Source organism: Idiotropiscis lumnitzeri, chromosome 21 (genome assembly GCF_059441095.1).
Source record: "Idiotropiscis lumnitzeri isolate Australia: NSW breed Sydney's pygmy pipehorse chromosome 21, RoL_Ilum_1.0, whole genome shotgun sequence".
Taxonomy (NCBI): domain Eukaryota; kingdom Metazoa; phylum Chordata; class Actinopteri; order Syngnathiformes; family Syngnathidae; genus Idiotropiscis; species Idiotropiscis lumnitzeri.
The window spans coordinates 3945860-3963353 of NC_142411.1; the positions used below are offsets into that span (position 1 = coordinate 3945860).

The window sequence follows — 17494 nt, forward strand, 5'->3', positions numbered from 1 at the left end:
GGCTGCCCTGAAAGAGGCCGATTGTTATGACAGCGGGAAAGACACGTCAGTGGAGCAAAAACACTTTCGCGCTTCTCTTATTAGTACACCTATAAAGAGGAATGAGGTATTAACCCACTTTGGAGAGATTTACCTGCGGTCGGATTACACTTTCTGCGCCGTTCCCGTGTCAGAAACAACTGTTGCGGGGGCGGTTCAGACTGCATATTATGTGAGCGACAAATTGACCCCAGATCTGTTTTTAAAGGGTCTGGATGATGGGATTAAAGCCACATTGTGTAAGGAACACAATGCAATTTGAGCATTTTTTTCCCAATATCCTTAATGACACTCTGTACTAGAAACAAAATTCAGCAAATTTGCAAATGTTGGCGTACTAGTATCCCTTTAGAGGGAGCAACCCTTTAATGCATTTGTCTTTAAAATGGAAGATTTGATTCTTGCAGTCAATGTTGATTATATCCATTAATTTCCCACCATAGCAAACAAACAATGTGGCTGAGAAGTGATTTTTTTTAGCATACCATCTCAGTCATGGGTTCATGAAATAAAATGTATACATATTAAAAATGTTGCACAACGCTTGGCAGTGGATCAGTGAGAAAGGGCGATTAAAGTTACTTCATTGTGCTGTTTTAATGATGAGGAATCTTGCTTCAGTCACAAGCGCGCATGTTTGTTCGTACCTTCAGAACTTCTTGTATTGTATTGTACTTGCGCTGGAATGCGGTTGGATTCCATTCCAAAAGCTGTACAAGTGATCAGGCCAGGTCGTGACGTAAAGACTGATTTTTTTCATGCCTTCTTCTGGACCACTGGCCTCGTTTTTCTTCTTTTGAAGATTTTACAGATATTTGTAGCATTTTCTGAGTAAGCTAGCACTGTTAGCAAGCTTACCTTCAAAATTGCAGCGGCAGGAACTGGAAATATATTTCTACAGACAGTGAGTGAACCAAAGTGACATTTTGTTTATTTTTATAATTTTTTTAAATATAAAATAAGAGGTATTGTGCTGATATCTTTGGTGGAAGGCCATAAAACTAATTTAAATGTTCGCTACCAAACAATCCAGAGTTGTAATTATCTCTACGTAACATGCAGTCTGCTTTCATATGCAGACGCTTTGGGGGATGGCAATGGCGTGTGCCTCCGTCGCCATGACAACAGGTCCAAGGCACTCAATGTTATGGAGCTCTTGGCCCACTTCCCCCTCGCGTCTCGTCCTTAACCCCCCCCCCTCCGTCTGCTTGCACGTAAGCTTCGGCACACAGTGGGAATCTTCTTACCCCCCCCCCCCCCCCCCCAAGCAATGGGAGCGCTCCCATTGGCTGACAAGAGGCAAGCCTGCGGGTTACATAAGAGGCTTGAAAGGGAAGGACTCCCCCGATTCGCCGCCGCGCCGGGGTGGCTTTTGTTGCTGTTTGACAAGCAAGCCCGCCACAACCGCCGCCCACCAAACCCGCCTTTGCGTCCTTTCTCGGAAACCGACAAGAAACGTCTTGTGTTTTCGGACATATGCAGAAGTCGAGTCAAATGCATTTTGGGTTTTAGAATGCACAGTGAGATTTATGTGAAATATCCACAAAGTTAAATTTACGAATCTTGACCCACAATATGTGGGAGTCTGCTGTATATTGAAATATTAAAATGTTTAACCAAAGCATATCTGATTTCTGGCACGATTTAGGGCAAACTCGAAATCTGGACTTCTCATCAAACTCGGCCCCATATAAATAAATAAATAAATAAATAATATATATATATATATATATATATATATAATTTTTTTAACTATATAAAAATATATTTTTTTAAACGTAAAAAAAGTTAGAATATGTATGAAACTCCAAACAATAACATTTTGTCATAATCACAAATATAAAATGTTCCAATGGCGGGAAGATCACGGTATTTGTGACAACCCGTTCGGGATCATGGAGTTTCTTCTCCATCAAAACACCCCCTCCACCCGCAGGCGACTTGACACCGAGAAACCAAGCCACGTCGAACGATTCCACTCGCCGCACGTCATGCATCTGCAACTCGTTGTCGCTTGCCTCGTTGTTTTGGCCATGTGGTTCAAGTTGAATTTATCACAGCGGTCATTTTGACAAACAGTCGCAACAGTGGTTAATTAATTGTTAAAAAAAAAAAAGAAAAAGCACTTTATTTTTTTTAAGGTAATTCCTGTTTTCCTTTTGGGTGAAAATGTAAAGATATTTTCTTTTTTTAATTTCTTGCCATTTAAACTTTTACAGACATAAAAAAAAATCATTATAACTTGTTGCATTTGACACTTTTTCATTCTTTTTCAACTTTGCCATTTCTTGTGTACTCAAGCAAGCGTTGAACTTCTTTTTCCAAGTGTCCTCGAACAGCGTTACTTTGAACTCATTTCACTTTCAACTATTGTCGTGGTCACGCCCACATTTTCTCCGCATCTGTGGGTTGCGTGTTCCTCGTCACTTCACACGTGCTGCAATGCATGTAGTACACACAAGCGTCCATGCAGGGAAAGCCTCCAGGAATTACGCAAGATACCACAAGACGGCTGCCTGCCTGCCACAAAATCAAAATAGCGCCACATGCTAAACTTGGTCAAACAAGTTCTCGCCTGTTTTTGGAAAATGCTTAAGGCAGCCATTTGCATGTATAGACGGGATGAAAAGTCGGGCTGACACGAGACTAAAAAGAACAATTTATGGTTTGAAGAGCTACCAAATTTTGTAACTGCGTTTTCTTGATATGTTGGTTCCTTGCGACCCATCTAATCGAACAAAAAAAAAAAAAAAAAAAGAAAAGAAAGACATGGAAGCAAGTGTCAAAAATGTTCCATATTATGGACAATTTCAATTATAAGTTACATATTTGTCTTTTTTCCGTCATTGTGAATATTTTGCAACAGATTTGTTAACATCAGTCGTAACACTGTAAATGAGATGGGAAAAGAATTAGAAATAGTCCAAAATATGCTGAAAAAAAGGTGTTTATTTTCAACGCAAATGGTGTGACAGCAGAAAAAAAAATAAAACTTTTTTTTTTTTCCCTGAAAATAACCCATCACCTCACCGGTAGAATGTTGACATGCGGTGGCGTTATCGTGCCACGGTTCCCTTTCCACATTATCCCACAGACAAAATATATAAAAAACAAAAAAAAATCAGCTCCAAATATTAAAGAGGGGCGTTTACTGGATACCAATACAAAGAATAAATTACATTGTGGAATAAACAGAAGAATTCTCCAAGACAATTTCTCATCACACATCATTTGCATTCTAAACGTCGCTAAAGTGCATCCAAGCGCACCGCTTCTTTTATCCGCACTAAATCTAAAACAATCATGGAGCTACTCGAGTTAGGCGTAGGTTTGCAAAGGGTTGCAAAATTTGGGGTAAAGTTCCACTAAAGTCAAAATGGCCATTTTGATTTTTCCTTTACACCTCGGTGCAAAGTTAGCCACTTAGCAAATAGGCACAATTTTGCAACCCTAGTCAGGCGATCCTTGGTGATGCAGCGAAAACAAAAAACTGGTTTGCTTTGTCCTCCCGACTGCTCCCCACCCATCCGCATGACCGAGCACAATTCTGCTCGGCGTGGAGCGAGGACAGCACTCCCGAGAGAAAGAGAGAGAACAACTATGTACACAGGTCACCTAAACTCCAATCCCTCTTTGGTCATTCTATACACTATGTACAAAAAAGAAAGAAAAAAAAAAAAAGCTGTGTTAGCTTAACTCAGGCGTCGCGGGGCTAGTTGGCGTGGGCCATGCGCGTGTCGCTGCTGAGGAAGTTGAGCATGGTCTGAACCAGCTCGGGCAGGTCGTAGTCGTGCTTCCAGGCCCAGTCGCGCTTGGCGTTGGAGTCGTCGAAGTTCATCGGCCAAGAGTCGGCTGCAAAGGAAGAATGAGAAGCCGGCTTAGCGACATTTTTACTTTTTTGGCGGAAGCGCGTCGTCGTCGTCGTGATTAGCAAGTCTGCCTCACAGGTTCTGTCATGTCAACGTGATCTTGGTCCACCACTCCCACTAGAGGCCAAACTACTTAAACTCACTCAGTGCCATTGACGGGTATAGACGTCAAAAAGTACATTCCTTTTACTTTGGCTGGTAGCGAATGAGTTAAAAGTCCCAAATTTACCGATGGCTTGCCGGACGGGGTCCACGTTGTACGACACCTCCAACTCGGGCACGTGCTTGCGCAGCTCCTGCGCCAGCTCGTCGGGTGTGAAGCTCATGGCATTGATGTTGTACGTGCGCATGCTGAGCGTGTCGGCGGGCGCCTCCAGCACCTCCAGGGTGGCGCGCAGGCAGTCGTCGATGTACATCATGGGCAGCCGCGTGTCGGGCCGCAGGAAGCACTCAAACTTGCCCGTCTTGATGGCGTCGTGGAAGATCTGGACGGCGTAGTCTGGAGCGCGGCATGGAAATGGGATTGATGATTGAAAGGGTAAATGTTGGAACTTGATAGAGTGTGATGGGATTATAAATAAACAGTTCCATAATAAGTGTATGACAGCGGGAATAGACGTCCGTTAAAAAGCGATAGCTCACATGTCAGGAAATAATCTCTCACCTGTCGTGCCGCCACCGGGCATGGAGTCAGCCGAAATGATTCCAGGGTAGCGGAGACAGCGGAAGTCCAGGCCGTAGCGGTGGTGGTAGTACTGTAAGGGGTGTTTACAATTTGTTAGTTAAAACAGACCAAAGTGTTCATCCGAAAAAACGAGGGCATCCTTCATTCCTCGTACTTCGCCCATGAGTTCAGCGTGGACTTTGGAGACGCCATAAATGGTGCGGGGTCTCTGCACGCACAGATCGGGCGTGGGGTTGCGCGGGGACGTGGGTCCGAAGGCGCCGATGGTGCTGGGGACGAAGAGACGCAGGCCGTGTTCGGCGGCGATGTCCAGGATGTTGTGAAGACCTGACCACGACGAGCCGTCAGTCAAACTTCAAACAAAAAGAAGCTTTCTTTCCCAGCATGCACCTGCGGGCGGCCGCCTCACCAGTGATGTTGACGGATCGGGCCAGGGCCACGTTGGCCTCGCCGACGGCGCTGAGCAAGGCGCTGTAGTGGACCAACCATGTGATGCGGTTGTTCACCACGATCTCACGCAGGTTCTTGTAGTCCAATATGTCAGAGTAGATGAACGGGCCTGACGGGGGCAAAGGGTAATATGTGAAGAAAAGTTTTTTGTTTTTTTATTATGAAATTGGTGAATTTTTGTTAGATTGTTTCAATTGTGTTGGAGCCTCAAAGGATGCCTTGCTGTCGTATAATAATTTAAAAAAAAAAAAAAAAAAAAAAAGGGTGAAAAGATTCAGTGACATAAAAAAAATACATCACAAAAATAATAACCTGATTGGATATTTATTTAAATTAATAAAAAAATAAAGATGCACTAAAATATTTTGTAATTATTATATTAATTATGATAATATTTAATATACAGATTAAAATATATAATTTTTTAAATATGCATAAATTGACAAATAATGAATTGCAATAAAAATATATACTATATAAGAATTCATAAATGCTTTGTATTAATCTTTTAGATATTCGAAATATGTTTGAAATTTCATAATTAAAATTGAAGCATTACCAAGAAATCCAAACCGTTTCATAATTAAATCAAGTCTGCAAGTTGCGCATTTCTGTGCTATTGATAACTGCTGCAGTTTGTTGTCCTTATTAGTCACTGGACATTGGTAACACATTAACCTAATATGCCAAACCCGCTTGTGGGCTTTGGGACACATGGAACAAAATGTCACCATGCTGACTGACGTGAGAGGAAATGAAGCGCTTATTAGGCAACAACGCTATCAATCAATAATGTTGCAAACTGGAGAATGAGCTTAGTGAACGTACCGCTGTGGAAAACGTTGCTTGACGGCTTCCTGATGTCCGAGAGAATCACGTTGTTCTTTCCAAACTGCTTCCTGTGGAGTCATGTAAGACAAACATTACACTCACATAAATAAAAGATTAAAAAAAAAAAAAATCCCGTTCTTACCGTAAGAGTTTCGCAAGCCCCACGCCGAGTTGCCCCAAGCCACCTGCAATGGACAGAAGCGAAGATGTTCAAGCTGCAAAAGTGTCTCCAGAAGAAGCCTCACATTTTTTTTTTCAAAAATACGTAAGCCAACACGGCTTCAAGCCGTGCTAAATTCACAATGTTCATCTTCACAATTTATTTTCCTACCAAAATTTCAAAAAATATATTTTTTAAAATCCTCTCATTTCTGCATTTATTGACCAATTCAAACCCTTGCAATTTTTTTATTTTAATTTTCCACATCATTCAATGTCTTTCAGCCTTCAAATGCAATTCATCCACAAATTCCATTCGCCTGTTGCCTATGTAACAATTTTCCAGTATTTTTGCCTCGTACAAAACGTGCCCACTCACCTGTGATGAGCACCTTGGGGTGGTCCGTCTCGGAGAAGGACACCGAGTGGAAGCTGGCGTCGGACGTCACTTGGCGTGGCGAGAAGCTGATGCCGCGTACTGCCACCGCCAGGGGCCGGCAGCCGCACGCCGGGCCGCCCAACATCGCCGCCTCCTTGGCCACCTTGCTGAGGGTTCTGATGACGGGCATACTTGATACCTGTGAGGGTTGATACATATTTCACCACAAAGTCTCATTTTTAAGACACATTTGACCGCCACCCTACGGTGCTTGGTGGCTCTGCATCTTTTAGGTCAATAAAGGCCTCGTTTGTGTTCATGTTTTCCACACGGAATAACTTCCATGTCTCAAAAACCTATTTCAAGAATGCAAACATTGAGCATACTGAGGCTGCGTCACGGGGAAAAAAGGAAAAATAAACACACACTCACAAGTAGTAATTTGGGCATTTTTTTAAATATAAAATTCAAATAAACGTCTTTTTCCATAATTTTTTAAACCAATTTCCACACACTAAAAATCACAGGATGCCCTTCAATTATTTTTGTTCACAGTATCATGATTTCTAAACAATCCTATTTCCATCTTGGAAATTTTGTGCTACATCATCCAATAGATGTCGTAATGCACACATTAACAGGGAGTTTCCTGTATTTCGCAAAATATTTATCAGGGATTACAGACATTTTTGTATAGTTTACTTTGAAGGCACATGAAAGGAAACTTCAAGAATTTTTAAATTAATTAATTTACACTAACGTTCCTTAGTTGACAGTACCGTGTCTTTGATCATTTTTTCTTACGATAACTCGTTTTAATACAAGCAATTCCATGCATATTTTTTTACATTCAAGAGTTATATCATAAAGATAATTATCACATTTTTTTTAGAAACATTTAACATGACTGGAAGACTTATTTGATGATTTTTGCACATTACTTGCGTTTACAATCCCCCACCCCCAAATCGGACAAAGTACTCACCGAGAGGCTCCCACAGAATAAAAGAGGGAAGCAATTTGCGGGGGGGAGGTTTATACAACGCTCCCCGGCCTCAGCGGCGTCCAATCAGCAAGCGGAGGCGTTTTTGTCGAAGCCATTCCCTTGAAAAACATTACGCACGCTCTCCCTTTGTGTTCCTCTCTGTTTAGTGGGGCACAAGCTCGTATAAATAAAAGCCCCGCTCAAATGACGCGCGAAAGAGGCTGACGTGGTGCACCCGACCCCGCATGTGGAGCATCTGCAACCGACACCACCTGATCACCCCCCCCCCCCCCCCCCCCCCCCCCCCCAACATCTCGGCTTGTGCAACGAGCTCCACCTCGCGGGGATGGACTTCACGTCACGGGTGGATGTTAGGAGGCTGGCGATGCGCTGCTGCTTTTTATTTGAAGCGTAAAGGCGATAAATGTTGACGTAGACAACCCGGAAGTGGTTTAAAATGGTGGTGAAATGGCGGTTGGATGCTCAGCTCGGTGTTGTCCGGAGTGGGCGCGGTAAAACAAATAAAAATGTGATTTAAATAATAAAAAAAATAAAAAATAAAAAAAAGGTCAAATTGCATCTCCAGTCGATGGTAAGCCGTGTTAAAAAAAAAAAACAAGCTAGCTCCCAGACACGCGCGTTCCAATGCGGAAGTCGTCTTCATTAGATTCGATTTTTGCTAGAAAATTAAAAGCTTTCTTCTTGAATTCCAGTTGTACTCACCACAGTTTGACGCAGTCCGACTGGCCTTAGCGTTGCTCTGAACAAGCTCGGTGGGTGGCCTGCCTGTTGGGTGTTGTGATGCTCGTGGTGTTATCTGGAGCCAGTGTTGCATCAGCTGCTATATATCGAAGGCCATCTGCGTTCGGGAGAAGCCGGTCTCGTTGCTGATTGGTCGACGCCCGGAGGTGCGGCGCGGGCTTGGTGGTTGGCCGCGCCCATGTGACGTCACACCAGAGTGGGCCTTTTGCTTGTTTACCCTCCTCGGAAAACACAACGCGCGTCCACGTGGCTGCTATGGGAGCTTTTTATTGGCTTAGCATGTTCCAATTTAGGTCTTGGGACTTATTTTCTCCTCTGTCACACTATTTGCGTTGGCAAAGTACCAACTTCCCCCCCACATATTTGTTTTTCTACTTTTTCTGTTTACACACACAATTTAAAACTGTTACTTTTTTGCTCACTGAAAGCCGTTGAGCTCAACATCCTGCCAGACATTTTCCAACGTTTTGACCTCGTTTTAACTGTGCTTACTGGCGGAGATAAAGGGCGGGCCGGGTGTTCAATGGTTTATAATTTGAGAGTAGTTTTTCACAATGTAGCTTTCAGAGCTGGGCACGTGACCCTTTTTTGACTGTCAGTCCCTGCCCTCCGGCCGCAATCTCTGAATCATTCCGGCCTCAACCCTCGGGCCTTATTCATAAAAAAATGGTCAGCCCCCAGACCCTGGCCAGTATTCTGGTGATGCGGTGTTTGGTAGCTCAAGCAAGATGGCGTGTTTTTGATATCCTGAGTTGTTTGGAATTCTTTGAACACTGCAATTTTCCCTAAAGTTTCCCCAAGTTCCCTAAATAAAGATTTACTCCCCACAAGGTGGGGACGGCTGAAGAGGCGTGACAATGTGTGGGAGAGTGGAGTGAACTCAAAGGGGCGGGACTAAGGTCCATCCCAGCATGTGAGTGGACCAACCGGCACACCGATTTTCCCCTTGTAGCGGGAGGAGGAAATGATTTTGTCACGTAGTAAAAAAAAAAAACTCAAATTAATAAGTAACCTGACACACTTTTAGAAAGTTTTAGAATGGTTTGGTGTCGTAACCTTCACCCAGTCACAAGCAGTCCTTTGTTTTGTATGGAGAACGGATGTCAACAGCAGCAGTCACACGGTCCGACGCGGCAGCTGATGCACGACTATTTATACGACTGTCACCTTGTCTGACGTCTCGGTCGTTCGACACAGACACAGCAAAATATTTCAGGTGGTGGACCAATCACGTGTCGTGCTATAAAAGGCACAAGTCTTTCCCTGCTCGAGCACATTTATTTTTTTAAATGCGGTTGTTTTATGATAGGAATTTTAAACAGCTTAACTTTATGCGAATTCATGGTGGATTTTTAAAAAAATAATTTATGTTCTATTTTTTTTTAAATAATAAAAAAAAAATTAAAAAATGCAATTCAACAGGGGTGAAAAAAAAATACAATATTTGATGATATGCGTGCAGCATTTCCCCAACTAAAAAACATTTCACGACAATTCTCATCACTTGATGTTTTTATTAGCTGTGACAAAGCCAAGAGGATATGAGGCATAATTACGTTGCAAATATACACATCACTACGTTGACTTGTGTCTGTTCCATTTGTGCACAAACAAAATTTGAATTTGAGAGCATTATTTAGCATAGTGGCTTAAGGGAATAAACGGAATGTTGTGCTAGAGTATTATAGTATTTAAGTGTTTTTGTACCAGACAGACATTGCTCTTCAACTCTATTTTACGCGACAATATAAAATGCACCAAAATTTAAATAGTCAAGTTGCAACACCAATAGCGAGTGAAGCAAAAAGGATCATTTGGAGACTTTCTTTTTCCAGTATTTCACACAAACAAACAATAATAAGGACATAGTGCAGCGATGCCCTGAGATACGAGTTTTTTCCAGATAGGAGCCATCATTGAGATGTTTTTATTTTTTTTTCGGGTTTGAATTGAGAGCTCAAAGTCTTCAAGCTCTTCATTGCCACATTCGGTTGAAGTTTACTGTCAAAACTGCCAATTACGCGGGTAATTTAAACAACTTTACTTTATGAATGCCCCCTGCTAGCTCAATGCTAACACGTAATGGAAAACGCCATTGACGGCTTCATGATTAGCATCGACAGTTACTTTTGAACTTCTTAAGCAACGCCGATTTGCACACAAACGTGTTGAGAGACGATTTGACAATAGTGAAAAAAAAAAAAGAAATAGAAAAGTGATATTGCTGGTTACTGAGACACACTGCCCCCTGCTGGCAAAGATACGCACAGAAGAAGGAGTCACAATGTTTCATTTACATTCAATTTACTCATTTTTATTAAACACAATCTGATTATATTAAAAAATATTTTTGTTGTTTTTCCGGGAGGAAAACTGCTTGCAACGGAATTAATGGAACGAGTATTTTGCGTAACGAAGCTGAACTCGGATCTCAAGGCACCGCTGTCGAATGTGATCGCTTTTCATTAAACTGTGTAAAGCGAACGAAATCAAAGTGCTTTGTTTTGCAAAATCAAAGATCACACTGGACACCTCCATGTGTAACTACGGCAACCACTCAGATTGGCTACGGGTGTCCTGCACTCACTGGACAATTTATTAGGAACACCAAATGAGATTCAATACAAGAGATGCGTTAAGAAAAAAAAATAGTGTTCACGTAAACCACAATAAGAGCCATATTGTGACAAGAATGCCTTGAAAGTGAGCATTCTTATTTTGGTAAAGGCAGAACGTTTGGATGCAGCTGTGGAATGCGAAGCCGTGGCTATGGTGAACATTCAACAATCAAGTTGAAGCGCAAATCCACCCGCTCGCGATCTCCGTGCTGAGCCCACCTACGCCTGTTACGCTTATTATGCCACTGCAACATGCACAAAGTCATCTTCTGCCTTATGGCAGACACTCCACTGGTTGCCATAGCAACCGTGCAGCGCTTCCACAGCAAAGATATTCCACCAGTGGCCCCCAAACCAACAGACCAGGAGTGCGTCTTTTTTTTTTTTTTTTTCTAGTAGCGGAGTAGCCTATATACACCCCGATTGGGAATATTTGTCGTCCTATCAACATTTTTGTGCGTCCAGTGTACTGTGAGGAATGCATGGCTTTTTACAATAGCAAATAAACGGCAAAAGTTCATTTCTTCAGCGACGTAAAGTTCAAGGCTGTGTGACGTAAACATAAAACAATCTGATTCATTTTGCAGGAAAGACCGATGAGGCGCGTCTCGTTTTTCAACCTGACGGTGCTTCTAGGGCGTCTGCAGAAGCGGGTCTTGGGTCTCCAGCTGGGCCAGCTGCCGGCGCAGGAGGTTGACGCGGTTTTGGAGCTCCTTGTTATACTCGATGATGTGCACCATTTCCTCGTGGGCCTCGTCCAAGCACTTGGACGAGCGGTTCCAGCGGAGGAATACTCCTGGAATTCAAGCCCATAATGGAGGTTAGTGGAAATACAATTCACGGCAACTTAGACGGTTCTAAGCATTTTTTTTTTTTTTTTTACACAAAACCCCCCTGGTAACAATCATAATAAAAAAAAATTATTTTAAAACTCTCAGCTCAAATTTATTCACATAAATAACATGGCTGCATACAAAGTATATAAATCAATCATACAATTAAGAAAGTGAAAGCAGTAAATTAATAAATATATTCTTTATCAATTAAAAATTATTAGCAATTAATTACTGAACCAAATAATCAGTTAATTAATGAAAAAATGTCTATGTCCAAGTTGTTAAAAAAAACAAAAAAAAAAACAAGGCCTAACAGTTAACATCTTTTTCCAGCTAATGGAGGCGCCCTACTTGCAGCCAGAACAAACACATTAAAACAATATGTTGCGCAAAGGGTTGCGTATTACTAGGAAAGTTTTTTTTTTTTTTTTTTTTTTAGGACCGTATGACGATCTCCACACAAGTAAAACAGCAAATGTCACTCAGGAAGCAAAATTATAAACTAGTTGGCAGTTTGCATGCTACTAGTAATACTAGTGAAAGGATAAATGTGAAGTTGAATTTTAAATTCTACTCGCTAAACACGATAGATTTTAGGAAAAAGGTTTTCCATAAGCGCGCGTCGTGATAATGTGGCCACAGACACAAAAATAAAAGTGTGCCACGTCTCGGCTCGCAAAAGACTCAGCGTGGAAACGAAACGTCAGGGGTGGTCTCGGGTGTCTAAAGATATGTGAACAATTTGCAACATGCGAAAAGTGCCGAAACGTGTCACATGAGCGCTTCATGTAACACAAAATACGGCACGGGAGGGCAACGTTTCCACACATACGTCCCACTGTTTTTTTTTTTTTTCTTTTTTAAACCAGACCCTAATCTTCATTCTAGTTTTTTTTTTTTTTTACAACTTTAACATCATCTCTTTATGACCAGAACCACACTAATGTTTTTTTGGCCCATCACATCATTTTTAATGGCCCACAAAAAAAAAAAAAAAAAGTGCCAAATGGGTTTGTTCTTTATATTTTTGCTGTACCAAAATTATTTCAATTGCTCTTCACTTTAACACATTTATTCAACAAATCCCTTGAACACTATCTGTAACCTTAAATAATTTATAGCCTCAATTTCCCATGAATTCAGTGTTTTAGCCTGCCTAATATATAAAGAAACTGCAGATAAAATACCGTTCTAATAACAATATGCGCACGAGAAGACAATACTGCCCCCTTGTGGAACATTTTCGACATATCAGGCTGACGCCTGGTCTACACGTTGATGATCAGATTCTTGTGTAGTTTCACGTTTGGGCTTGAAAACGGCGCGTACATTCCACAAATGCTAATTTATGATGATAATAACACATGTACAACAGAATACAAGAGCACCTGGATGGATTTTAAGGAGACAAGTTGTTAGTAAAACGTCGGCTTTTCGCATAATGTTCGCTTTAAGCGAACAGACTAATTCGTCAGAATTATACAGATTGGTTGAAACTATCACAAGTGGGTCTGCAACATTTTTTGTGATAAACCGGGTTGTGATTAAATTTCTTGTTTAGTTCTCAGAGTTTTGCCTCTTTGCAATCTAATATTGGACTTGTTTTAGTGTCTCACCCTCCCACAGCAGCAGGCTCTGCGGAGCCACCGAGGGCCAGATGACCAGACCGTTGGCCTCGTAAAGCGGGTTGGTCAGACGCTCCAGCTCCTGGGGACGATTCACCCACGACCACAGCGAGACCGTCTTGTCACACACGGACAGTTTGGCCCTGTGGGGGATAGTGAGGAGGAGGCGTGAAGAGAGCCGAGTTGCCGCTTGCAAACTAAGATGATTGCCACACAAAGAGCGGACTCAAGACAACGAAGATAATTAGTAACTTATTAACTGGATTTCGTGTTAGTGTGGCTGCTTTAGAGCGCCTTGTTGTTTGGCAGTGAGTGAGTGCACTTCATGTTTTTTTTTTTGGGCTGAGTTGTTAACTACACTTCTCAGTAGTCTGTCAAATTTAGATATCGCTTGAACCTGGAAAGATATTAGTCCATTCATGGGTGTGGGTGGCAAGCTGACAATACACTCACAGAACTCAGAACTTCACCTCTGCGCTGCACTGTTGCCCAGAAAAGTGCCAAACTGGGAAGCGTAGGAGTGCTCAAACAGCAGCACCAGGAAGGCCTCGCCAAACTCGAAGGAACACGGAAACTGGCGGAGAATTTGCCACACGCAGTCCAGGAAGAGCAGGAAGACAGGCGCCTCCTGGCGAGGTTTGCCGCTCGAATACGCCGACTGGGCGCAACGCTGCTGGAACGGGTGACCCGCCTGGAGATAAGAGACGACCACGCCGTGTAGCATCTCGTACGGTTCTAAATGGCGACTTTGAAGAGACGAGCTCACCTGAAGCCACTCCCGCTCCACTAGGCCCTGGAAGCCTCGGATGGTCCTACAACCAGGATCCAAGATGATCTGAGCCAAGGAGGTGATTTGCAGGGTGGAGTCTGTGCCTTCTGTGCCGTGGACGAGGACGGAGGCTCCCTCCCTTGGACGCGACGCAACATAGTCATGCATAAAACCAAAGACAAAATCAAAATGGCGTCCACCCCAGCGGGAGTTTGGCACCTGTCGATGCACTGGGCCGCCAAGCAAGCGGTGGTCAGGATTTCCTTGACGTGTCCCAGCCAGTTGGACGCCTCCAGCTTGCTGAGCCAGCGGTCCATGTTGTGCGACTGGTCGTTACATGCCTCCACCAGCTTGATCAGAGACTCCTGCAGCAAGGCGGACCTGATGAACCAATCAGTGGGGAAATAAGTTTACATGTGCAGGCGCTGAGTTGGTGTCTGCGGTACTTTTTTGGCAAGATATTATCTATCTTCCGTTTTAGGAAACGTAGAGCGCCCGGCACCTTTCGATGGCCTTGTGGATCCGCCTCCACTGCGGGTAGTTGGCCTCGGACTCGAAGCCTCCGCCTTTGGCTTTGGCCTGCTGGGCCACATTGATGGCGCGCGTGTCGATGACGTAGCCGCGCTTGCCCGGCCTCAGGGTGGCGTTGATGAGCTTCTCGTCTTCCTTGCACCGCCGCCCGTTGGTGCCGGTGAGAGGCTGAGCCGCTCGCATCATCACCTGGGTCGCACATCGAGATGGGCAAATCAATACGAGGCGGCGCGCAAAAGAACTCGCATTCAGTTTGGTTCACTTTTGTTGGAAGATTTTTTTTTTTTTTAAATAAGAAATTAGCATTTACTTTTAAGAATGGCCACAAAACAGAAAGCAGTGGTACCTTGAAATTTCATTTTTTTCCTTTTTTTAAGTTTTTCAGTCTTTATGTGAGTTAAGTTTACTGTCTAGTGGTAGGACGTGAATGCATTTATTGTTTTTCCTCTTCAAAAATCGGCTCATTAGTGCAACTGACTGAATCCCGGAGAAAAGTGGTGACTTACTCATTTGGGTCTGTTTGACTGTATTATACTGCCCCCTGGTGGCCAAGAAAGGCACAATTATGTTACTCCTACTCCAAGATGACTTGAATGTTTTCAGTTAACCAACATGGGAGGAAATTACACTCCTTATCTCAAGGCACCACTGCACGAGTAGATGATGCTTAGGATGGATGCCATAGATAGAGAAAAAATACTATTAGCAGGGAACAAAGAACAGATGTGACCAGAAAAATATAAACTTAAAAAATACAACAAAGTACTTTTCCCCCCACTAGTTCGCTCACCATGCCGTTCTTCTTGTGATAGTAGCTGAGGACGGGGAAGCGGCCGCCGTGACGGAACGTTGCCGCCATTCTCAGCGCCTCGTCGTCGATGCCCTTGGGCACTGCCACCAGGGGAGGATAGGACGGACATACGCTGAAGTCCTTGTTGACTTCACTCAGCCGCCACTCGTCTGTCTGAGAGAGGAATGCAGCGGAGGAGTGTACTGCCGCTATTAAAAGGACAATTGTTTCCTGACAAGAACATCAGATATTACGGCGAGCTAGTATGTATGTGAGGGTCACTCTTCATTGTAACATTTCATTCTTACGTCATGCAGGTCCTACCATGGACTTAAGGTCTTTAAAAGCATCTTGAGGACGGAAACAATTCCAACCGTCGTGGATGACCTCAAACATGGGCCGGTAGAAGAAAGGGTACATCAGGGAGATGGAATTGAGCGTCGAGAGGGCCTGAAGAGCAATAAAGAATGTCAAAACATGACTTAAATCTAGCTTTTATTTGATTTGATTTATTTTACCTCAGTGGAGCTGGCAATGTTGATACACTCCTCCATACCAGGAATATCGAGCTGGATCACTCTCAGGTCTTTACATTTGACTATGATCCTACCGAGAGAGCCCACAAACCTGCAAGAAATAGTCCATATTATACTCTTAAGCAAGGGGCGTCGGGCAAGTGGTGCAAAGAAGTATTTCTGCTACCTCTTCTCTATGGAGTCAATGTTGGCGTGAAGCAGCCAGAGCTCCTCCGTGTTGTCCTGCCTGGAGGAGAGGATGAGGTGGTGGCCCGTCAGGCACAAGGTTCCCTCCACGGTGGGCATAAAGGGCCGGTGGAGGACCACACCGTCCACCCGCGGCGTCTTGATCAGCTCGGCGAACTCCATGATGACACCTGACAACCGACAGGTACAAAAGACACACGAACATTGTATAGCGCTGAACTAGCAAGTACCGCCTCGCGACAAGCAAAGAGCGATGTGGCTAATGCTAACGCGCTAGTTGGTAGCGACGAAAAGGGGAAGTAGGCGGCACAAACGAACTAGAGTTTACACGTGAGGCTAAAATCAAGTGTGTCGCTAAGGTCCACGACAAACACACGCGTGTATATAAAATGTTAAAGCGCATGTCATGTGCAATTACCTGACTGTTTTTGTTGTTTGCACAAACGAGTGTCGCGCGTCCGTTAAAAACAACACACCGATTGGAAACAAGTGAGGCACGGAACCAATATTACTGACTAAATATGTTAAAATATGAATTTGCTCCTTTGATTAATCATTTGAATATTAATCCATAATTATTTGCTGTAAAGACGTTTTTAAAAGCATGTTTGTGACTAATTTCTTGTTACTCTCGCGATACCAATTATGGACAGCAGGGTGTAGCATTGCACCATCTTTTTTTGCCTTTTTTATTACGAGAGCTGCAGGGATTAATTTTGAAAAAAAAATGCTCGTCGTGGATAGAATCTAGGTAAAGAGGAAACAATATGTTTTAGTCCATTGGTTAGCGCTTAAAACACTCTCCTGCCCCCTTTGGGGGTTCAAATCCAGGCCTCCCTTATAGGATAATATGAAGCTTTTTGTGTGCCTGCACCATTGCGTTTGATGTGTGTGAGCATTTGCTTCACTTGCAGCCTGCCTACACCCCCCAGTACCATTTGATTCATCGCACTGTTTGACATTTATTCTGGAACGGTTGAATTTGAAAAAAAAAAAGGCTGACAGTTTGCACACATAGACACGCACTTGTTACTTGCTTCTTCGGTGTGAGTCACGTCTGTCCGTTTGGCTGCCTCCTGTTCTGGACGGGATTCTGGTGGTATTTTTAAATACTTTTTTTTTCTTAAAGAACAAATTAGCACAGTGTGGTGGCAGAAGAATCAAATGCATTTACTTGTTTTTCTCCCAATTTCCTCAGGCAAAGCTTGTTAAACAAGTGTATGCTTCAAAATACTTTTGTTGATGCTCCTTCAACATTACACAAACATGCAGTAACTAAAAGTTATTTAAATATTCTAAATCATCTTGTGATGATTGGTGATCCGCCTAAAAAATATTGTGTCACAAATATGACAATAGTGTTTTGTTTTTTTTTTAATTTGCAAACTCCCCCTTTCAAAATAAAAAGCATTCATCTTTGTACAACATCAAAATCCGTCCACAG

The 17494-nt window shown here is 43.0% G+C and overlaps 2 protein-coding genes across 3 annotated transcripts; both read right to left on the reverse strand.

Moving 5' to 3' along the window:
• Positions 1-2968: 2968 nt before the first annotated feature.
• On the reverse strand, positions 2969-8286 carry tdh (L-threonine dehydrogenase). Of its 2 annotated transcripts, none has more exons than XM_088286644.1 (9): positions 8121-8286; positions 6413-6611; positions 6017-6059; positions 5872-5942; positions 5003-5152; positions 4748-4920; positions 4573-4663; positions 4138-4407; positions 2969-3891 (listed from the first exon to the last, which is right to left on the reverse strand). In XM_088286644.1, the coding sequence occupies exons 2-9, from the start codon at positions 6600-6602 to the stop codon at positions 3752-3754; spliced, it is 1128 nt and encodes a 375-aa protein (XP_088142770.1). In that variant the 5' UTR covers positions 6603-6611; positions 8121-8286; the 3' UTR covers positions 2969-3751. The 2 variants fall into 2 exon arrangements, with proteins under 2 accessions (XP_088142770.1, XP_088142771.1); XM_088286645.1 differs by lacking the exon at positions 8121-8286 and adding an exon at positions 7398-7630.
• A 1367-nt stretch (positions 8287-9653) lies between these two features.
• On the reverse strand, positions 9654-16529 carry mtmr9 (myotubularin related protein 9). Its single transcript, XM_088286690.1, has 11 exons — positions 16469-16529; positions 16031-16220; positions 15847-15955; positions 15653-15778; positions 15329-15502; positions 14510-14727; positions 14227-14388; positions 14005-14146; positions 13709-13929; positions 13230-13381; positions 9654-11573 (listed from the first exon to the last, which is right to left on the reverse strand). The coding sequence occupies exons 2-11, from the start codon at positions 16210-16212 to the stop codon at positions 11410-11412; spliced, it is 1650 nt and encodes a 549-aa protein (XP_088142816.1). The 5' UTR covers positions 16213-16220; positions 16469-16529; the 3' UTR covers positions 9654-11409.
• Positions 16530-17494: the final 965 nt, after the last annotated feature.

What these genes read in the sequence shown, in the direction of transcription:
- mtmr9 (XM_088286690.1), bottom strand. Translation starts at nt 16,212, where the DNA reads ATGGAGTTCGCCGAGCTGATCAAGACGCCGCGGGTGGACGGTGTGGTC. An exon ending in ATTGACTCCATAGAGAAGAG is followed by an intron (nt 15,956 to 16,030) that starts GTAGCAGAAATA and finishes TATTTCTTGCAG; the next exon opens with GTTTGTGGGCTCTCTCGGTA. An exon ending in ATCACAAGAAGAACGGCATG is followed by an intron (nt 14,728 to 15,328) that starts GTGAGCGAACTA and finishes TGTGCGACCCAG; the next exon opens with GTGATGATGCGAGCGGCTCA.
- tdh (XM_088286644.1), bottom strand. Translation starts at nt 6,602, where the DNA reads ATGCCCGTCATCAGAACCCTCAGCAAGGTGGCCAAGGAGGCGGCGATG. An exon ending in GGGCTTGCGAAACTCTTACG is followed by an intron (nt 5,943 to 6,016) that starts GTAAGAACGGGA and finishes ATGACTCCACAG; the next exon opens with GAAGCAGTTTGGAAAGAACA. An exon ending in CCCCGTCCGGCAAGCCATCG is followed by an intron (nt 3,892 to 4,137) that starts GTAAATTTGGGA and finishes CTTCCTTTGCAG; the next exon opens with CCGACTCTTGGCCGATGAAC.